The sequence below is a fragment of the Castanea sativa genome, chromosome 12 (genome assembly GCF_040712315.1).
Source record: "Castanea sativa cultivar Marrone di Chiusa Pesio chromosome 12, ASM4071231v1".
Taxonomy (NCBI): Eukaryota; Viridiplantae; Streptophyta; class Magnoliopsida; order Fagales; family Fagaceae; genus Castanea; species Castanea sativa.
The window spans coordinates 44918100-44941465 of NC_134024.1; the positions used below are offsets into that span (position 1 = coordinate 44918100).

General features: G+C 36.4%; 2 protein-coding genes and 1 pseudogene across 3 annotated transcripts; 1 reads left to right on the plus strand and 2 right to left on the minus strand.

Moving 5' to 3' along the window:
* The first annotated feature begins 2586 nt into the window (after positions 1-2586).
* On the plus strand, positions 2587-10020 carry LOC142618653 (uncharacterized). 2 transcript variants are annotated; one of them, XM_075791623.1, is made up of 3 exons: positions 2604-2771; positions 4354-4414; positions 7979-10020. In XM_075791623.1, exon 3 carries the CDS (start codon positions 8039-8041, stop codon positions 9845-9847), a length of 1809 nt encoding a protein of 602 aa, XP_075647738.1. In that variant the 5' UTR covers positions 2604-2771; positions 4354-4414; positions 7979-8038; the 3' UTR covers positions 9848-10020. The 2 variants fall into 2 exon arrangements, with proteins under 2 accessions (XP_075647737.1, XP_075647738.1); XM_075791622.1 differs by lacking the exon at positions 4354-4414 and having other exon boundaries at positions 2587-2771.
* A 4720-nt stretch (positions 10021-14740) lies between these two features.
* Positions 14741-15290, minus strand: LOC142620753 (F-box protein PP2-B1-like; annotated as a pseudogene).
* Positions 15291-18474: 3184 nt separating this feature from the next.
* LOC142620754 (F-box protein PP2-B1-like) lies at positions 18475-18849 on the minus strand. Its single transcript, XM_075794071.1, has one exon. The coding sequence runs from the start codon at positions 18847-18849 to the stop codon at positions 18475-18477; it is 375 nt and encodes a 124-aa protein (XP_075650186.1).
* Between the last annotated feature and the right edge of the window lie 4517 nt (positions 18850-23366).

Consider the following 23366-nt stretch of genomic DNA (forward strand, 5'->3'; position numbering starts at 1 on the left):
CTCAAAATATTTTTATGGTGCATCACTCCCCCTTGAAAGTGCATTGCTTGTGATAAAGGGGAGAATTCTTGAATATAGCACAATTCTCCAATTGGTAAAAAGTGTAGACTTTTCTCATAATAATTTATCAAGGGAGATCCCTGAGGAAGTAACCAATCTTCGAGAATTACAATCATTGAATTTGTTATATAATCTCTTGATTGGAAGTATTCTTGAGAACATAGGCAAAATGGAATCTATGGATTTCTCTATGAACAATTCAATGGAATCAATTGAATTGTTCACTTTATATTATAATATTAATTCAAATATATTTTTAGTTTCGTCTGCATTACAAAAAATCAAATCATATTACTTATATTAATACTCAATAATTTTATAAACAAAAAAAAAAAAACTACATAAAAATTAATAAGCTAGTTAGTCTCAACTCTCATCCCACCAAAAGTACTGTTCTATGGATTACCATATTGACCAAAAGTAAATTAGAACTTCCCAAAAATTTACAAATAACTTTTTTTCTTTTTAAATTATGTTTTTATTTGAGGAAATGACACTTTAATAGTTAAAATTAGGGGGAAATGTGGTTTGGTTCAATCAGTCCAAGGGGAGATTTGGTATTGAATCGAAGGTTTCAATTTTGCCATTTGGACAACTAACACTAACCAATACAATAGAATACTGACCGAGAAAGTCATGGTTTAGTGTGGGTAGTTTTCTCAGTTCAAGACAAGCAAATAAAATGTGAAAATAAATATAAGCATTGAGGTATAGGTAAAGTTTTTTTTTCTTTTTTTTTTTAAATAAATATAATGTATTAGTTCAAAGACCCAACTGAAAAATTGAAAAATAAAAACGACTGGCAACCACCGGGTGAAAAACCAATCAAAACTTTAAAATCAGGTCAATTTCAAGTGTTGATTTAGAAAAATGATTTTTTTAATAACCCTAATTAAAAACATGTTTGAGCGCATATCAATAATGTAATATAAAAAAAAAATGTTTGATTTACCTCTAGTACTTTTTTAACTGGAATCTCATTTTATTTTAATGAGAAATTGTCACATTACCCCTACAATCACTTGCCATTGTTATTTAAAACAAAATGAGATATCCAGTTAAAAAAAGTAACAGAGGTTAGCCAAAACCTATAAAAAAAATTATATGATTTTAGAGTATAAGAGATTATGTGGGTGTTTGTTGAGTCTAATTGTGGACAAGTATTAGTTTGATCTTAACTATATAAGTGATTAATTCAGCAAAAAAAAAAAAAAAAAAAAACTATATAAGTGATTATAAAGAACTTTAATTATTATAATTACTTATTATTGGGTATGGCAAACATGTTGTGAATACAACTTCAAATTGTGATATATAATACCTCTATTGTTATTTTTCTTAATTATAAACTAATATATCAAATTAACAATTTTTTTTTCTCAATTAGATCCAAATGAAAAGAAAAATATATTTAAAAGTTAATGTGGTTTTTTTTTCCCAACAAAACACTAACGTGATGACTAAAATTTGGACACATCAATATCTCATTTAATATTTTAATATTAGCCATTAGACATGCCAACAGTGCAAATTATTTGCCACGTAGACATTTTTCATAAGTGTGACAATAGGGACAAACTGGACAGCATGTTAAAAATAATATGAACCAAATTAATTACTAAAAAAAGTGAGAATAATCTTATAAAAAAAAGTGAGAACTAAATTGAAAGTAAACCCAAAATAGTATTTTCATCTTAAAAAAATTTTATTATATAAAAGTAGGACAAAATTTCCTTCTAAGAGATTTTAAAAAAAAAAATTATATGTGACATTTTAAACAACTAATCACATATACCTTACTTCTAATCAAATAAGTTATATATACACACACACATACACACAATCTATTAAAATGATTCAATTAGATAAACATTATGATTAGAGAAATTAGGAGTTTGTATTCATGTCATCCAGTTGACTTGTTCAACCCAACTCAACTTGACCCTAAACCTCAAATTGGTTTTTTGTGGGTTGATGAGTTCAGTTCGTTTGTAAATTTTATTTTAATTTGAAGCTTGGATAGGGTTAAGTTTGGATTGTCAAAATTTTCAACTCAAGTAACTCAACCCAATTGGCGCTATTGATTTTTTTTTTTAACTATGTATTTTTTAAAATTTGATAGTTTTATATTTTATAATTTTGTTTAAATTTATTAGTTTGATTTATTTTAATATTTTAAGATTTAGGTTTAATAAAATTAAAAAATTATGATCAACTTTTTAAATTGTAATCATAAATTAAATAGTAAACTTAAATAGTTGGGTAAAAACCTAATTTCAAACCAAACAAAAATCATCTTTACCCGACTACTCAACCTAATAAGTAGGAATGGTCATACTCATTGGGTAATAGATATCTAACCCTACCTAATTTAAATATTTCGAAAAATACCCGGTCTTTGATGGGTAGAGCTTAACGGGTAGGGTATAGATATTAACCGAATTATTCGGGAAGGGTACGGAGAATATCTACCCGACCCGTATTTAAAAATTTAAAAAAAAAACCTAAATCTCTCTCTCTCACAGGCTCTGCCGTCACTCTCTCTCACCGTCACTCTCTCTCTCTCTGTTCTGACTCCGTGTTTCTGAGCCAACGAGTCCCTGAGCCAACGATCTGCGACTCTGCGAGTGCTCAGCTTCTCGGAGCTGAAATCGGCGACCAAAAACAGTGGAACAATTTCTTCGTTTCTGATTCCAAAATCATAATTTCAGGCAAGCCCAATTTCTTCGTTTTATTTATTATTTTGCACAAATATTTTTTCAGTTGAACAAACAGTGATATACGTTTTTGGTTTTAGAAAATGGGTTCTGTTGGGATTGTTGTATTGAAGTAAATGACTCATTCTTTGCTTGTTTGGTTTCAAAAGAAAAATCTTTTCTGTGGGTATCTGGGTTCAGTTGATTATTAACTTTTGTTTACTTTTCTAGATTGAATTTGTCAACTAGTGTGTGTTAGATTTTGGTTTTAGAGTTTGAATTCAGCTGGGTATGTGTCGAATTTGGTTTTTGATTGAATTTTATCAACTGGGTATGTGTTAGATTTGGTTTTTGATTGCATTAAGGTGTTTGATTCTATTTGGGGATATGTCTATTTATAGAGGAGTGAATTTCTGTACAGAGGCAAGCCAAAATTCCCAGACCCCCAGCTTGGTTAATTATTTCTATCTAGACTTGAAGTTCAAATTTTAAAAGAAAATGAAATGAATTAGGCTATTGGTGTACTTTTCATTTTGTATATAATATGACAGACCAGCTCTAAACAAAATTTCCAAGTTATAGTCTCTTCTTGTGCTCTGTTTCTCAAATTCTGCAAGTCCACAAATTTGGCTTGCCTAAGGCCTAAGGCCTAAGGGAGTAATCCTCGTATGGTTAAATTATATCAATGACAAAGCAATTGAATAGCTCCATTGCCTTTCTAAATTTGCATGATATCTGATTGGATTAATTTCAATCTTTTAGCCTCTTTTCATTTCATACAAAGAAAGAATGAGATTCCAGTAAGTTGTTTTGCTATCAATCCAAATCTGTGTAGAAGAAAATGGTCAAGGACTGAATTAATTTGGTTGTGTTGGAGCTTGGCTGTATGTGTCGATTGAAAGACGGAATATAGGAATATTACAGCATATCATTTTCATGATTTTTCGTGTAATTAGTTGGTTCTGAGTCAATTTTCAGTGTGGCCAGTTGTGTGAAATGGATTATATGGAAGGTACTCAGGTAAGGCTTTGGTAAGTGCACAATTGGTAACCGCACACTTCTATCTGTTTTTTAAGATCATTTTCCATTTGGGGTTGGGGAAAGAATTTCAGATTTTGCTCAAGATTCAATAGAATGTTTCTTTCCAAACTTTTGTTTATGCTTTTTTTTTTTTTTTCTTCTTCTTCTTTCATTGAATTTATATCTTCCCTCCATTTTTAGTGACATGAGAAATCTCAAAAGTTGCTGTCATGTAGCACAGGACTTTAGATTCAACTCATCAGTGTATGCTGAATCTTTTTCTTTTTTTTTATTAAATTTTTATTATAAAGAAAACAGAATTTAGTTACATGGGTTTTCATAACTTATGGTATATACCACTATAGGCAATACCTGTACTACTGTCAATGTATGTGTGCCTTCTCATTTTTCTTTCTTGTTCTCAAATCAATTGATTAATTCTTTATTTCTTCATTTCCACATATCAATTGTTTGATTCCTTCTATTCTCAATTTTATATATTTTATTTAAATTCTAGATGCGTATTGCAGTATTGCCTTCCATGCTGTCCTATAACCAATTTTCTTTTTCCTTCCAGTGTGGAAGAAGAGACGAGGTAACCTCTATTGTCATGAACATTTGCCATGTTTCCACTGTAGGTAGAGAGCAGCTCATGATGCAATTTTATGTATATTTTTGTCATTTGTCAGACAAAACTTTCCCACTACTGATGCCATTTTTAAAATTATTTTCTTCTTGAAATTCGTAAATGTCTATGATGTATCCTTACTGAGTTGAATGATAAGATTATACTTTTATATGTTGTTAAAAGTATAATGCAACTTAGCTAATTAGAGTTGTTAGATTGCTGAATAAATTATACTACTTGAAATTCATTAATGTTGTACAACTAATTTTGGGCTGCTCCATGCCAAGATTAAAAATTGTGCATTGTGCAACCAATAATTTTGATTATTGTCTCATTGACTCGGGTGCTTCAAATGTCTGATCTACTGTGGCTTATCAAATGATGATGAGTGACATTCATGTGCATCTATTTCCCTTCCATGTTTTGTTTGGCTTTGGCATAGAGCCAGAGGATAGTTCAATATCTATGCACTCTAATTTTATCTTGTGCAAGGGGCTTGCAAAAGAATAATTAATGTGCTTGAATTTCATGATATCATGTATTGTCTCTACTCTATCTATGGACATTGTGTTGGAATCTTCATTTAGAGTTCATAGTGCATGAAATGGCATTGAGAAAATGGAGAAGAGCAGGGTGGAAGAAACTATATCTCTCTAAAAAAAAAAAGAAGTAGATACAAACTAATCAATAAATTTTTTTAATTTTTTATTGATTAGTTTTTTATTTTTTAAGATAAAGCTATTGGTTAGTTTTTAAGTTAAAATGATTTGCATAAAAAAAAAGGGTTTCGGGTTTCGGGTAGGGTATGGATATCCATGGATAATAATTCGGGTATGGATATTAATGGATATTGATATTCGGGTATCCATGGGTAAGCTTTTCGGGTCGGGTATGGATCGGGTATACCCATACCCTACCCATGGCCATCCCTACCAATAAGGTTCCTCACTGAAAGCTCCGATCGGGTGCTACCGACACTAGCTTTGGTGTTTCCACAGCCATGGAAGAGAGAGTTTGCATTTGTGCTTCTGTTTGGATTCGGGTTTGAGTCTAGGTTTGTGTGCGTTTGGCAGAGAGAGACCCACGGCCTCTACAACTACCACAGGTAACGAATCACACACCGGAAAACGCCACCAATCGTTCTCCTCCTCTTTTGTTGGTTCAGGTCTTGGTTGGGTGACAAAGATTTGGTGATTTTTGTTTTTTTTTTATTTGGGTTTGAAAGGTGGGGTTTGGGTATGGTCATCTGTGGATCTGTGGGTTTTTTTTTTTTTTTTTTTGGATTTTTTCTGAAAATTGTTCTAATATGGTATTTTTGTTGGAGTATGAATGATTATGGATATGTTTGTATGCTTTGTGAATTTATATCTGTGTGTGTGTGTGTGTGTGATTGTATGAGACATTGAAGGTTTTATGATTTGGTGTAAAGTTGTCTTGAGCTGAAGCTAAAGATGTGCTAAAAGCACTGATATATGTAGTCATTTGAATATGAAATTTATAGGTTTTTGGATTGGAGTTCTATTCTATAGTTATAGTAATATGATTGTTATGTTAGGTCAGTGTTGTGTTGAGGGAAAATTTTGGGGCTTTTGATAAAAAAATCGAATTTGACTCAAATTTTGATGACCCATTTGACTGAAACTTGTTTTCATTAATGGGTTTCCTTTATTAATTTAAACTATGGTCATTTTGGGGTTTTTCTATTGCTACCTTAATTAAACCATGGTCATTTCAGCTTTGTTGTGAAGTTATTTCTGTGTGAGAGAGAGAGATTGGAGGTTTTTTGATTTGGGTAATGTTAGTCTTGAGCTGAAGCTAAAGCTATGCTAAATTGATATATTTAGTTTTGTTTTTGGATTAGAGCTCTATATTCTAAGTATTAGTAATAGGATTGTTATCTCAGGCCAGTGTTGTTGAGGGAAGTTTTGGGCTTCTGATAAAAAGAGAATTTGACTCAAATTTTGCGACCCATTTGATTGAAACTTTTTTTTTTTAATGGGTTTTCTTTCTTTATTTAAACTATGGTCATTTTGGGATTTTCTAGTTTTGATTTACTACTACCTTGAGCTTTTAGGAGTTTGGAGATTGGAATTCAATAAGTATAAAGACATAACGAATTTCACAATATTTTTCAGCACTATTGACATGACAGATTGTGATTGGTGCACTATAAAAGTGATGTCAACGGTGCTTCTAGTGAAAGTGATGCTACACTAATCATAGTTTGCTATCTCAATAAGTTGTAAAAAAAAGTTGTGACATTTTTTGTGTATGTAGCACTGTTGATTAGAATTTTGTTTTTTGAAAAAAAAAAAAGAAAAAAAAAAGAAGAAGCTTTGATGGTTGAGATTTTAATCCACATGTAATAGTTCTTGTGGAAAATTTAGTATTATGTTAAGTTGAGGATTTGGGAGATTGTCAATTGTGCTAACTGAGACCCATTGTAAGGATTTGGATATCTTCCAGTCTTAATCTTAATGCGATATTTAACATTCAAGATTGGTTCTTTATATTTAATTTTGGCTACTTATTGCATTGTTTGGGCTTTTTATCTTATAAAAACAGATTTTATTAAATTGTGATTGGGTTGTATTCTGTAAATGACCATTTTAAGGGGTTTAAATAAGTTCCTTTTCCCCTGCCATCTTTATGTATCAGCAACCCAACTAGAAACTTTATTCAAGAGTTTTTGAAGCAGATTGGAAACTGACCATTCTGAACCAATTGAATTACAATTTGCTCGGTTTACTATTCCTCCCCTCTGGTTTGGTCTCGGTGCCAAATTTTGCAAAACCAACAGCCTTGGTATGTTGCAAAAAATGCCCTCAACACTGAACTGATATCAAATGGATGCTTAATTATGTTGTTTTGGGTGTCCTATCTCTGTTTCAATATTAAAATCTCCTATATGGCTGGTATCCTTATGTTCTAGGATTCCATCTATACTTCTTTATGTGGGCTGTGGAGAGACAAAACCAAGAATTTTTGGGCTATATTTGAGTCTCCAAAGTGGCCGCTTGATTGTTTAACAGTCTTACACTTCATTGTTTTTTTGGTTTCAGTTGAATTCTGATTGTTATTGTATGTTACTGTACCAATCATTGCAATTTCGTAAAATCTCTTTGAGGGTTGAAGGGTTATTTCATAATGCTGGTTGGGTTCTGTGTTTTAAGTTATTGCTAGTAGTTTTTGTTTCTACTATTAAAAACCATCATTTACATTGCAGCGTTATAAGCATGGTTTTAAAAACTGGACCAAGGCAAAACCGTTTTTGTCTCTGGTTCCCAGTTTTGACTGGTTTCCAGGGGGGGGGGGTGGTTTCCGGACTGGTGCCTGGTTCCCTGTTGAACCGGCCGGGCCGTCTGGTCCGGTTTTCAAAACCATGGTTATAAGCATAACAATGTCAACTATTTAGTTCAAATGAGTAGGAAGAAGAAAAAAAAAATGACAACCACAATCTATATCTGTTTCCCATTCACAACCTTTTTTTGTCAAATCTCTTTGCTCACTTTAAAAAATGACAAATATGTTGGAAATATTTTTTAATTTTCTGCCATTTTATTTTATTTTTCAGCTTCTGCAGCAGGGATTTTGGCAGCAACGAGTTAAAAGTTGGAGGTTGATTATTAGCTACATGGGTAAGAAAACACTTGGCAAGGAAGGCAATAAAAGTAAGAAAGACAGGGGAAATGAAGCTGATATATCGGAGGTGAATGGAAGTGAAAATGATGTGCTTATGAGAGTGGAGGAGGGTATCAAAATGAGCAGTGAGGATGAGAGGAGAAATGAAGAGAGAAAAGAAAAGAAAAAGAAGCATAAGAAGGAGAAGAGCAAAGATGGAATTGAGACTGCTTCGTATGTGAATGAAATCCTTGAGGGCAACACAGTGGATGAGCTAGTTAAGGGGCAGGATAGCTTTAAGAAAAGAGACGATGATGGAAAAAAGGATGGGAAAGAATCAAATGAAAAGAAGGAGAAGAAGAAAAAGAAGCATAGGGAGGAAAAGAACAAAGATGGAATTGTGACAGCTTCTTATGTGAATGAAATCCTTGAGGATAACAAAGTGGATGAGCTAGTTAAGGGGCAGGATAGCTTTGGGAAAAGAGACAATGATGAAATGAAGTATGGGAAAGAAGCAGGTGAAAAGGAGAAAAAGAAAAAGAAGCATAAGGAGGAAAAAAACAAAGATGGAATTGAGACAGCTTCTTGTACTAATGAAACCCTTGAGAATAACAAAGTGGATGAGCTAGTTAAGGGGCAAAATAGCATTGGGAAAAGAGACGATGATGAAACCAAGGATGGTAAAGTAGTAGACAAAAAGGGGAAGAAAAGGAAGAGGGACACAGAGGGTGGTGATGTTACTGTGAAGAACAACATGGGAAAAGAAAGAGAGGTCTCAGATAGGAAAAACACAGAAAAGGTTGAGCCTACAAAAAAGAAAGGAAGGAAAGATATTGAGACCAGTGATCATAACGAAAATTCTCCACTGAAGAGAACACCTAAGAGAGTAAGTTTCTCAGATAATTTGGTGGTTTTTCCTTCATCTGATGCTCCAATTGAAGGGAATAGTGATCAAGATGACAGCTTAGTACGAGGTAAGAGGTTTTCACAAGAAGAAGATGAGATGGTTAAAAAGGCTGTTTTTGATTACATAGAGGAACACCAGTTAGGTGATGAAGGCCTAAACATGGTTCTTCATTGTAAATCTCACCGTAAGACTAAAAATTGTTGGAAGGAAATAGCAGCAGCCTTACCTTGGAGGCCTACTGAGAGTGTATATTATCGAGCCCATATTTTGTTTGAAAGAGGTGAGAACCGTAAATGGACTCAAGAAGAGTATGAACTTATCCGATCTTTTCATAAAAAACATGGGTCAGAGTGGAAATTGATGGCTGATGCGCTTGGCAAACATAGGTTTCATGTAAAGGATACATGGCGTAGAATAAAACTGCCCAATATGAAGAAAGGACGTTGGTCCCAAGAGGAGTATCAGAACTTGTTTGATTTAGTAAACTTGGATCTGCGAATGAAGGCCAGTGAAGAAAAGAAATCTAAGCATGGTATGTTGCGAGATAATATCGCTTGGGAAGCCATTAGTGATAAGTTATCTACCAGAAGCAATGTGCTTTGCTGCATGAAGTGGTATAACCAATTAACATCACCTATGGTCAGTGAAGGTTTATGGGCTGATGCTGATGACTACCGCCTGCTGGATGCTCTTTACAGCTTGGATGCTTGCTGCATAGAAGATGTGGACTGGGATGATTTGCTTGAGCATAGGTCGGGAGAGGTATGTCAAAAGCGATGGGACCAGATGGTCAAACACCTCGGTGAGCATTCAAACAAGTCATTTGCTGAACAAGTTGAAGTCCTTTCCAAACGGTATCGTCCAGATGTACTTGAAGCAAGAGAGGCCTATGATAGCAAGCCTGCGGTTTCTTGAGCACTATCTTCCAAAGTGTTTTGAGTGTGTCATACACAGGAACTCTTTAAGATTAATATTTTGTAGAAGTGATGTAATTTAAACTAGAGGAGTAACTACATATGAAACATTGTTTGGTTATCGTATCCTGTTTCTTTTTGGTTGATTGTTTTATCATTTACTATTGGTTGCTATGTGGTCGCCCTTCATTTATTTTAGAAAAATAGTAATGGAAATTTTAGTACATGAAATTGAGGCCTGGTTTTAGACTATTAGTTGACCTGTTGTATAATGCAGCAGAAAGTATGGGCAATTGGATCAGTGTTTCTTATGACTTATCTACTTTCCCTGTTTTGTTCTGTCACTTAAACTGTAATTGGTTACTCTTTGGAAGTCGGAACTCAAAAGCTGGAAATATTTATTCCCACATCACTGTTGAATTTATTTTCATGGAACAAAAGAGTCTGTGCAAATGTGTAAGTTTGTGTACTTTAAAATGAACTTGCTAGCAATTTGAATGGAAAATTTTTTTAAGTAAGAATCTTGAAGCAAATTAATTTTCTGGAACAGTCCCTCCAGAATATTGGAATTTGGTTAACTTAAAAACCTTGTAAGTTCTAAGCCAATAAGTTACTTGTATGTACTAGTCAGTCTATCTTTCTGAATGTTAATTTGCCTATTTGACCTGAATTTGCAATTTCCTGTTACTGTTGTTCTGTTTGTTGGGGTTTGCTGATATGTCTGCAAGTTGTAACTTTGTGTCAATCAAAATTTTCTGAATTATCCACCAAAAAAAAAAAAAAAAAATTTCAATTGATTAGTAACAAGCTCCTAGCTTTTTGACAGCTCACTAACAACTCACTAGTTAGTCACATGCTCATGTGAATTATTATATGTGCTATTAGCAAATTAGTTATTGGCAATATCCCCGATTTGCTATCATCTAGCACACGCATATATCTGATACCTATACACAACCTTAACCAGTGCCAATCTGCATACTGCTGCACTAACTCTTCTGCACTGCGGCATTGCTCCACTTATACTCCACTGCTACAGGCTATAATTATGACTTTAGTACTGCTTTATTGGGCTCCAGCACCATATAGCAACCGTAACTTGGCATCACAGCAACTTAACAGTTGAAGTTTCATGACACTTGAATTACTTGAACACTATGCACTTACAATAGGACACTAACAACTAACATTCTCCATTGAGCAGCAGCATACACAGCACACTGCACACACACGAACTCACTACTGCAGTCACTAACACAGCATACAGCAACAAAGCAGAATCAGGGCACTGACACAGTGGCCTCTCCGCCCAATCAGCAGCATCAATAGCACAGCACCAGCACTAAGCATGATAGTAAGCTAAGCTAATGTCTCATAGTAGACTCAGCCTTAGCACAACAACACATTAGGTTCCTAACATCATTGCAGCTGCAAATAATAATATGGATAAGGCCTGCCAATGACAGCTTTGAAGAGAATAAACAAACAACCAATGTGGAAATGAATTCTACTTCTAATTACTTGTGAAAATAAATTCTAATTCTAATTACTTGCCATGTGACACTAATTACTTTCCATGTGACAAATGACAGACAAAAGTTTATCCCTGTGGAGAACCAGGATCATTGCTGAGATGATGGATACTAGAAAGCTTTCTGAGTGTGAATGGGATGATGTCTACAAATTCCACAGAAAAGATGCACAGAAAATGATAAGGTAAGTATGGCAACATGTATTTGCATGATAATGATTTTTTTTTTTTCCATTTAAGTTTTATGTTATTAAATACCACAAAATCTTCTCTTCTCATCTGAGATTATCATTAACAGGACAGTATCCCAGTACTCAAGAGCAGCCAATGATGCATATCGAAGAGGTGATTGTGTTTCCGGTCATCATTACTCATTGATGGCTCAAGAAGCACAATTCGTTGCTAATTGTCTCAACGCTAGGGCAGCCACGGAAATATTCAAATCCGTGAATAGAACAGACGATTTATGGAGATTGGATTTGCATGGGCTTCATGCAAATGAAGCCATTCGAGCTTTGCAATGCCGTCTGCAACAAATTGAACTATCAGGGCAGAGGCCAAAACCATTAGGGGTCATAACAGGTAGAGGTAAACATAGCCGAGGAGCTCCGGTCATTCCAGCAGCTGTGACAAACTACCTTAAGGAATGCAGATACCGTTTCTATGAATTGCGTTCAGGAGCGATAGCAGTTCGGCCCAAGTTTGTAGAGCTAAAGTGAAGAGATTCTTAGCAAACCAAATGATTATCTGAGCTGCTGCTTGTTGTGGAGGTCCTTGCTTGAATCATTTATTCTTTGCAGATGATTGTTGCATCTTTGGGAAAGCATCAAGTCTGACTTGTGATGAGATTCTTTGCGTTTTTTACTGCTATGAGAAACTGTCAGGTTGTTAACAGAGCAAAAACGCAAGTTTTCTTCGGTTCAAATGTGCAGAAATCTGACCGTGATTCATTTACAACTCTGTTGGTTGGTCAAGAAACAAACAATTTTGATCGTTATTTGGGGTTCCAGCTTTTATTGGTCGCTCTATACGTGCTGCATTTGAAGGTTTAAAATGCCAAGTACTGCTGGGAAGGAAGTTTTGGTAAAGTCTGTCATACAAGCCCATCCCTTCTTATGTGTTTCTCCTAACTCCCTGTGAGGTTATGTAAGGAAGTCACTTAAATGACAGCTGCTTAGTGGTGGGGGCAGAAGCATTCAGAACTGAAGATGCATTGGGCTAAATGGGACAACTTATGTCTTACTAAACGCAATGGTGGATTGGGTTTCAGGTAGCTGCAATAATTTAATCTTGCTATGTGGGCTAAGCAAGAGTAGAAAATTTTGAATGATCCAGACTCAATCTTAGCAAGAATCTGGAAGGCCAAATACTATATTCACTGTTCTTTCCTTCAAGCCAAGTTGGGTCATGCTCCATCGTATACTTGGTGAAGCGTATTAGCCGGAAGGAAAATACTGAAATAGGGATTGTGTTGGTGGATTGGAAATGGGGAGACTGTATTTTCAAAGATAGATGGCTTCCTGCTGCTGAATCTCATTGGATACTATCACCTGTAGTTACTTTCATGGTGCGGACTGTTCTCTTTGTTGGAGTATCTCAGCTCTTCATTCTGAGGCTTCTCCTTAATATGGACCATGATTATGGGGTGATTCTGAAAATGCGACTCACACTGGTCTGGATGGTGCTTCTTCATCAATGAACCAAGTAGTTTCTGAAATTCCTGTTCCAGCAACCGCTACTGATGGTGGTTCTCTGATTGGAGCAGTTGAAAACACTGATGACAAGTGGCTACGGATGATGTCAGGATATTGAGAATGCTCTGGTTGTTTTTCAGGCTCACATATTACTCTGCAATGTATTTTTATGCAAATGAGCTGGAAAATTCTTCTCAGCCTAAGATGAAGCATCCAAAACTTGAAAAAGGAAAAAAATCCCAAGGTTCTGTTTTTATCCAAAACAAACTTCTTGCTATTGCTTTTTCTCTGATAAGTTGGTCTTTCTGGTGGTCTTGCTTTGTATTGGTCTGCAGATGTGGATCTTACAGTTTCGTCTTATTCTCAGTCTCATGTCAATACCATTATAAATGATGTTGGAGGTGCTTTGCGCTTTACTAGTTTTTATGACCAACCAGATTCCTTAAAACATAAGGAGAGTTAGTCGCTGTTAAGGCATTGCATGGAATTCAGTCTTTGCCATTGTTATGTGCAGGTGATTGGAAAGAATTCTTGGGGCCTCATGAAGCTTTGGAGGTGCTGTTAGACCATCATGGCAATTTGAATCATTTAGGAGAGTAATGCAGGATTGTGCTAAGTCTGAGTTGGACTTTAGAGGCTCCCCTCTCGCTTAGTGTAAAAATGATTTTGATTCTTCATGTACTTGTGCTCGCCTTGATAAAGCATTGGCTTCTGCCTCTTGGATTGAGTTGTTTCCTTCTACTGTTGTTGAGCATGTTCCTTCAACTGGTTAAGACCACTCTGTTATTTTAATTCCTCTCGACTCTGGTCCTTCGGCAATGTACAAAGAAGCCTTTCAGTTTTGAAATGGCTTGGTTATCTGATCCAAGTTTTGAAGCACTAATTGAGGAGGTGTGGACTTCTGTGAATGTGATGGGCAGCCCGTTGTATAGAGTTCGTGAACGTTTGTAGGCCTGTAGAAGACATTGGCAGAGACTTTGCTTTGGTAATATTTAAAATCAAATTATTACAGGACAACAAGAACTTTTATGTTAGAGATCACTCTCCCAATCCTGCGATTGGCGTGCAAGCTAACACTTTAAAGAATCAGATTGAAGACTTTTTGGATAAAGAAGAAACAATGTGGTGCCAGTGCTCAAGGATGAGAGACAATATGAGTAGAGCATATACACGTCCAACCCCATTCAACCAGGTGTATCCCTGATATTGCAGTCTCTCTCTCTCTCTCACACGCACATGCGCACACACATGTATAACATTTTATATGAATTGTATTTTTGTCTCAAGATGAAAATAATCTAGTCACAGTGCAAACAAAAAGTTAATCATTTTACTTTACTAATGAATATTTATATATAAAAGAAAAATTTTAACAGAAAAAAGTAATTAAAATAGATTAATAAAGCATAAACTTCCATTCAATTTATTGGCAGAAATCCATGCTCCAATTACAACAATAACCAGAGAGACAATTTCAAAATCCACCCACGCAGGATGATTTCTGAGTTACAGGTGTTAGAAATGCTTTTGTCATCTTTGCACCTGGTACCATCACAATGTGCTGTACTAGATCTATATATCTCGCTCCTAATATTATTTTCAGCACAAGGCTGTCCGATATCCCATGCCACATTCTTTGCCTTATCCGCAATCACCTTACTAAATTGAATCAAAACAACAAAATTCTATTGAGGTTTAGCTTTATCTCAATCCCTTGAAGAATGAGGCCACCCTTCCGGTCACCACCTTTGACCTCCAAAATGCTCATTTCAAGTTCCCCATGATCTTCTCCTGATCCATTGCAGAACTCACCCAACTCAGTCTCCAGCCACCCCATCTACTCTCTCTGTGGGATACTTGAGGCCATCCAGCTCCTTGTTTTCCCTAGGCTGTGGCTGTGGTGCTTGAAACACCAGAATGCTGCTGCGGTCACTGTTAAAAAACCCAACTCACATTGGTACTATCTGGTATCACTACCTCCGCTCTCTTTCTGCATCCAAATAGACAGTCTACTTATGAATTTCGCATCCAACAAGTCCAACCACAGCCTCAATGGGTTGGAATTCAAATAAATATCACCCTGTAGTTGTCTTGAACACAAGGTAAGCCGTAGACAGTGTGGCCGGGGACAGCATTCAAGTTTTAATCTTGCCATGGATTTCCAGCCAACTCACACTGATAAGCTCAGCCACAGTAGGGAGCCTTTTTAATTTGTGCATGTAATTGAAGAAATAAGCTAATCATATATGGCAAGTATGCTGCTTGAGTGGTTGCCTTCTTTGGATTAAAAATTAAATTTGACAAAACTTTAAAAAAAAATGTAATACTAAAAAAAATCGTACATAAGTTAAATGAACTCAATAAATTGACACAAAACTCTGTCAACAAATTCTGAGTGCTTATAATAATAGTTACATATTATTATTATTATGAGTAAAGCTTTATGATCATGTTGTGCAGTTTTTTCTAAGAATGATGATGCAGAAAGTAGGCTTTGGTGAGAGCTGGATCAATTTGGTTCTGTGTGTATCTCTACTGCTACATACTTTGTTTTAATCGATGGTTCTCCAAAAGGTTTTTTCATTCCAGCAGAGAATTAAGCCAAGGTGACCCTATCTCCCCATATATCTTTCTTCTTTGTGCAGGACTATCAAGCCAAGTAACACAATCTGAGCAATCCAAACGATTATCTGAAGCTGCCGCTAGTTGCAGAAATCCTTGTTTGAATCAATTATTCTTTGCAGACGATTGTGTCATCTTTGGGAAAGCATCACGTCTAACTTGTGATGAGATTCTTCGTGTTTTTGACTGTTATGAGAAACTGTCAGGTTGCTAACAGAGCAAAAACCCAAGTTTTCTTCAGTTAAAATATGCAGAAATCTGCCGTGATTCATTTACAATTGTGTTGGTTGGTCAAGAAACAAATAGTTTTGGTTGTTATTTGGGGTTCCAGCTTTTATTAGACATGCTTCATTTGAAGGTTTAAAATCCCAAGTATTGCTGTGAAGGAAGTTTTGATAAAGTCTGCCATACAAGCCCATCCCTTCTTATGTGTTTCTTCGAACTCCCTTTGAGGTTATTTAAGGAACTCACTCAAATGACAGCTGCTTAGTGGTGGGGGCAGAAGCATTCAAAACTGAAGATGCATTGGGCTAAATGGGACAACTTACGTGTTTCTAAGCGCAATGGTGGGTTGGGTTTCAGGGAGCTGCAATCTTTTAATCTTGCTATGTTGGCTAAGCAAGGGTGGAAATTTTTGAATGATCCAGACTCAATCTTAGCAAGAATTTGGAAGGCCAAATCCAAACCTCAGTGTTCTTTCCTTCAAGCCAAGTTGGGTCATGCTCCATCATATACTTAGTGAAGGGTATTAGCTGGAAGGAAAATACTGAAATAGGGATTGTGTTGGTGGATTGGAAATGGGGAGACTATATTTTCAAAGATAAGATGGCTTCCTGCTGCTGAATCTCATCGAATACTATCACTTGTAGTTACTTTCATGGGGCAACGCAAAGGATTGTTCTCTTTGTTTGAGTCTCTCGGTTCTTCATTCTGAGGCTTCTCCTTATTATGGACCATGATTACGGGTGTGATTCTGAAAATGCAACTCGCACTGGTCTGGATGGTGCTTCTTCATCAATGAACCAAGCTGTTTCTGAAATTCCTGTTCCTGCAACCGTTACTGATGGTGGTTCTCTGAGTGGAGCAGTTGAAAACACTGATGAAAGGGTGGCTATGGATGATGTCAGGGGTACTGAGAATGTTCTGATTGTTTTTTGGGCTCACATATTACTCTGCAACGTTTTTTTATGCAAATGAGTTGGACAATTCTTCTCGGCCTGAGATGAAGCATCCAAAACTTGAAAAAGGAAAAAGATCCCAAGGTTCTTTTTTTATCCAAAACAAACTTCTTGCTATTGATTTTGATGTGAATAAGTTGGTCTTTATGGTGGCCTTGCTTTGTATTGGTCTGCAGATGTGGATCATACAGTTTCATCTTATTCTCGGTCTCATGTTGATACCGTTATAAATGATGTTGGAGGTGCTTTCTTTACTGGTTTTTAAGGCCAACCAGATTCCTCAAAACATAAGGAGAGTTAGTCGCTGTTAAGGCATTGCATGGAATTCAGTCTTTGCCATTGTTATGCGCAGGTGATTTTAAAGAACTCTTGGGGCCTCATGAAGCTTTGGAGGTGCTGTTAGACCATCATGGCAATTTAAATTATTTAGCAGAGTAATGAGGACTGTGCTAAGTCTGAGTTGGACTTTAGAGGCTCCCCTCTCACTTGGTTTAACAATGATTTTGATTTTACATGTACTTGTGCTCGCCTGGATAGAGCATTGGCTTCTGCCTCTTGGATTGAGATGTTTCCTTCTACTGTTGTTGAGCATGTTCCTTCAACTGGTTCAGATCACTCTGTTAATTTTATTCCTCTTGACTCTGTTCCTTCAGCAATGTACAAGGAAGCCTTTTAGTTTTGAAATGGCTTAATTTTCTAATCCAAGTTGTGAAGCACTAATTGAGGAGGTGTGGACTTCTGTGAATGTGATAGGCATCCCCTTGTATAGAGTTTGTGAACGTTTGTAGGCCTGTAGAAGATGTTGGCAGAGACTTGCTTTGGTCATATTTAAAATCAAATTCGTACAGGAGAACAAGAACTTCAGGTTATTGATCATTCTCCCAATCCTGTGATTGGTGTGCAAGCTAACACTCTAAAGAAGCAGATTGAAGACTTTTTGGCCAAAGAAGAAACAATGCGGTGCCAGTGCTCGAGGGTGAGAGATGATATGAGTAGAGCTTATACACGTCCAACCCCGTTCAACCAGGTGTATCCCTGATATTGCAGTCTCTCTCTCTCTCTCTCTCTCTCCCTCACACAAGCACACACACACACACACACATAACATTTTATTTGAATTGTATTTTTGTCTCGATGAAAATAATCTAGTCACAGTGCAAACAAAAAATTAATCATTTTACTTTACTAATGAATATCTATATATTAAAGAAAGATTATAGTAGAAAAATTAATTAAAATAGATGAATAAAGCATAGACTTCCATTCAATTTATTGGCTGAAATCCATGTTCCAATTACAACAATAAGCAGAGAGACATAAAATTTTAAAATCCACCCACGCAAGATGATTTCTGAGCTACAGGTGTTAGACATGCTTTTGTCATCTTTGCACCTGGTACCATCACAATGTGCTGTACTAGTGCTATATATCTGGCTCCTAATATTTTTTTCATCACAAGGCCGTCCGACATCCCATACCACATTCTTTGCCTTTTTCCTTTTGCCTTTTCCTCAATCACCTTACTAAATTGAATCAAAACAACAAAATTCTATTATGGTTTAGCTTTATATCAATCCCTTGACGAATGAGGCCACCCTTTTAGTCACCAACCTTTGACCTCCAAAACGCTCAGTTCAAGTTCCTCATGATCTTCTCCTGATCCTTTGAAGAACTCACCCAACTCAGTCTCCTGCCATCCATCTGCTCTCTTCTTGGGATACTTGAGGCCATCCTGTTCCTCATTTTCCCTAGGCTGTGGCTGTGGTGCGTGAAATCCCATAATGCTGCTGCGCCCGCTGTTAAAAAACCCAACTCGCATTGGTAATATCTGGTATTGCAACCTCCGCCCTCTTTCTGCATCCAAATAGACAGACTGCTTATGAATTTCGCCTCCAACAAGTCCAAGCACAGCCTCAAGGTAAGCTGTAGTTGTCTTGAACTCAAGGTAAGCTGTATATGGTGTGGCCAGGGACAGCATACAAGTGTTAATCCTGCCACAGATTTCCAGCCAACATACACTGGTAATTTAGGGAACCTGTTTAATTTGTGCATGTAATTGAATAAATCGGCTAATCATATAGAGCACGTAGGCTGCTTGAGTGGTTGCCTTCAGTGGTCTAAATAATGTTCAGTGGTCTTTTCTATGAATGATGGTGCAGAAGTTAGGCTTTGGTGAGAGCTGGATCAATTTGGTTCTGGAGTGTATCTCTACTCCTACATACTTGGTTTTAATCAATGGTTCTCCAAAAGGACTTTTCAGTTCCAGCAGAGGATTACGCCAAGGTGACCTTATCTCCCCATATATCTTTCTTCTTTGTGCAGGACTATCAAGCCGATTAATACAATCTTAGCAAGACAAATGATTATCTGGAGCTGCTGCTAGTTGTGGAGGTCCCTGTTTGAATCATTTATTCTTTGCAGATAATTGTGTCGTCTTTGGGAAAGCATCAAGTCCGACTTGTGATGAGATTCTCCGTGTTTTTGGCTGTCATGAGAAACCTTCAGGTCTGGTTGTTAACAAATAGTTTTGATTGTTATTTGGGGTTCCAGCTTTTATTGGTTGCTCTAGACGTGCTGCATTTGAAGATTTAAAATCCCAAGTTTGGAGTAGACTATATGGTTGGAAGGAGAAGAATCTGCCTATTGTTGGGAAGGAAGTTCTGATAAAGTCAGTCATACAAGCCATCCCTTCCTATGTTATGAGCTTCTTCCAACTACCTGTGAGGTTATGCAAGGAACTCACTCAAACGACAGCTGCTTATTGGTGGGGACAGAAGCATTCAGAAAAGAAGATGCATTGGGCTATGGGACAACTTATGTGTTCCTAAAAGCAATGGTTGATTGGGTCAGGGAGCTGCAATCTTTTAATCTTGCTATGTTGGCTAAGCAAGGGTGGAAAATTTCGAATGATCCAGACTCATTCTTAGCAAGAATTTGGAGGGCCATGTAATATCCTCACTGTTCTTTCCGTCAAGCCAAGTTGGGTCATGCTCCATCATATACTTGACAAAGTGTATTAGCTGGAAGGAAAATACTGAAACAGGGACTGTGTTGGAGGATTGGAAATGGGGAAACTGTATTTTCAAAGATAGATGGCTTCCTGCTGCTGAATCTCATCAGATACTATCACCTGAAGTTACTTTCTTCCTGAAGCTAAGGTTGCTGAGTTGATAGATATGGTACTCATTTCTGGAGGCTTGATCTTTTAAGGCAGTCATTTATGCCTCTTGATATTTAGAATATTCCAATAGTCCCATCTGTTTTAGTATTGTTTGGAATTGAAGATAGAAGTTCTGGTGTGGGAAGCTTTGTCTAAAGCTGAATCCTCCTTAACTGGCTCATTGGGCACGAGCTTATGAAATTAGAGTTGTCATCTACTTGTGTGCAAGGGAGCTTTACCAGCGAAAGACAACCTCCAACGTTGAAAGATCCTTACGGAGAGTACCTGTGTACATCGAAAGGCTCATCAATAAACCTATTCATGCATTACGGTCATACATGCTCAGTTGATACAAGGGATTACCCAGTATCAAGGGATTACATTGGTGGCTGCTTCATGAGCTAGTTGATCAATTACGGTCCAATGAGCTGTGTTTGTTCTGCACAATTGTATGGAAAATCTGGACTGTTCAAAACCTGTGCCGAGTGGATGGGCTGTGGCGAGATCATTCTGTCATACTTCAGCAAGTAGTTCAGCACTTTTAAGGAATACTCGATAGTTATTTAAAGCAAATTTTGCTTGTTGCCACTGTCATTCGGACTTGAAAGCAGGGTTGGGGGATAATTGTTCATGACTACGAGGGATTGGTCCAAGCTGTTTTTTTTTTACCGCTTCAAAGCTATAAGGCTGGGAGACGTGCCATTTTAGAGAATATTCTTTCAACTACTTGTTGATTTAGATTTAAAATGTAGCATGGATTTTCTTGGTGCTGTAATCAGTTAACTGTGGTTAAGTCAGCTGTTATTGCAGTTTGTTAACTTAGATAATTAATTTTCATTCTGTTAGAGGTAATTTGACTTTGTTGGAAGATAAATAAGCACTGTGATTGTATAATAAATAAATAAGCACATTTTAGGCTCAAAATACACCCAAATTATGTAAAATTACTTAAAAACACATAACATTAATAATAGCACTATTTAATTTTTTATTTTTTATTTATTTTTTTTTTTTAGGAGAATGAAGGAAGAGAGGAAATAGTGATTTTTGTGTGTCAAAAAAGATAAAATAAAATAGAATAAAATATTTTAATATTTTCAATGAAATATGGCATAAAGATAAAGGATTAAAAAAAAGATAAAGGATATTTTAAAAAGTACGTAAAATAATATATATATATATATATATATATATATATTCATGTACTAAAATAAACACACATTTGCATGAGCTTATTTAATAGAGTGCCTGGACTGTATGTTAATGTTATATATCAGAGAATTGGGAAAAATACTTCTCAATATGATTAGAAAGATCAGACTTACAGCTTATATACAGTACAAAATAAGTAAAACTAAGTAACTAACTGAACTATGCACATGTGAACACTAAAGTAACTAACCAGCTCACGTGTGGTAATTAACAACATTAAGTCACTAACAGTATTAAATACAATGCTACATGTAGTTTCAGTCCTAAAACTACTAGTCGTTTTCTCTGTTTTGTAATTCTGCAGCTTCACTTGGTCTTGCTTCTGTCAAGGCTTGACTTGATGCTTGCTTCTCATGCTTCTCATACTTTTGTTGCATATTTTGATACTCCCCCTCAAGGGAAACTGCAGAATGTATATTAACCATTCCTATTTTACAAACCAAATTAGAGAATTGATTAAATCCTAATGCCTTAGTGAGCAAATCAGCTATCTGACAGTGTGTTCTCACATGAATTAACTTGATAACTCTATCAAGCATCTTGTCTCTCACTTCATGGCAATCTATCTCAATATGCTTTGTCCTTTCATGAAAAACTGGATTTGAGCCAATATGCAATGCAACCTAGCTGTCACAAAATAGTAAGGCCTCCCTCTTGTGTTCAATCCCAATATCTCTAAGGAAATACAACACCCAAAAAATCTGACAAGTAGCCACAGTCATAACTCGATACTCTGCTTCTGCAGAAGACCTAGACACTGTGCATTGTTTCTTGGACTTCCATGATACTAGTGAATCCCCAATAAACACACTAAAACCAGTCACTGACCTCCTTGTATCAAGGCATGAAGCCCAATCCGAATCAGCAAAAGCTTTAACATGAAGCTCTGATTTTGATGAGAACAATATTCTTTTTCTTGGTTCATTCTTCAAGTATTGCAAAACTCTATACATAACATCTAGGTGAGGTTTCCTTGGGTCTGCCATGTTTTGACTTAACCTATGAACTGCATAGGTGATGTCTAGCCTGGTAATAATCAAGTACAATAGCCTACTTACTTAGCTTGACATTTTGTTCCATTGGTGTCTTGGCTGGCTTGCATCCTAGAAACCTTGCATCACTCAACACCTCAAGAATATATTTTCTTTTACACAATACAATTCCTTGATCTGACCTAGCAACCTCAAGTCCAAGGAAAAATCTCAAATCCCCCAAATCTTTGAGTTTAAATTTCTGATTCAACAACACCTTAAACTCATCTACTACTGCCTTATTGTTGCTAGCCAATAAAACATCATCCACATAAAACCAAAAGTATAAAGAAGGACTGACCTGTCTACCTAGTGAAGAGAGAATAATCAGCCTTAGACTGCACAAAACCCAAGTCTTGAATCAAAGTACTTGAGAACTTAGCAAACCATTGTCTTGAGGCTTGCTTGAAACCATCTCCCCCTGGCTATGGAACCCTGGTGGAAGAGCCATATAGACCTCCTTAGTCAAATCCCCATGCAAGAATGCATTATTAACGTCCAATTGCCCAAGGTACCAGCCCTTAACAGCTGCCACAACAAGAAGACACTTAACTGAGACCATTTTTGCAACAAGGGAGAAAGTCTCAGTGTAATCAATCCCTTCTTTTTTAGTGAACCCCTTGGCAACCAGCCTTACCTTATACCTCTTAATTGACCCATTAGACTTGTACTTGACTTTATAAACCCATTTGCAGCCTATAGGCTTCTTGTTGGGAGGCAAGGAAGTCAAAGTCCAAGTGTTATTAGCCTCTAAAGCAACTATTTCAGCAGCCCTAACATCTTGCCACTTTGGATCAGAAACTACTTGATAGTAGTGTAAGGGCTCAACGATTGAAGAGATAGAACAACAAAAGGTTTTGAAGGAAGGAGAAAGAGACTTACAGGAAGGATGAGATGTTAAGGGATGAGAGGTACCTGTGTGAAGAACAGCAGTAGTAGGAGTGGAAGTAACCATGTTACAATGGTAGGCTTGGAGATAAGAAGGTCTTTTATGAACTTTAGAAGAGTTTCTTAAAGGAATGGGATCAATGAGGGGTTTAGGAGGTTCAACAGGAACATCATGCATAAATTCATCATCAACCTCATGATGCA

What these genes read in the sequence shown, in the direction of transcription:
- LOC142618653 (XM_075791622.1), top strand. Translation starts at nt 8,039, where the DNA reads ATGGGTAAGAAAACACTTGGCAAGGAAGGCAATAAAAGTAAGAAAGAC.
- LOC142620754 (XM_075794071.1), bottom strand. Translation starts at nt 18,849, where the DNA reads ATGCTGTCCCTGGCCACACCATATACAGCTTACCTTGAGTTCAAGACA.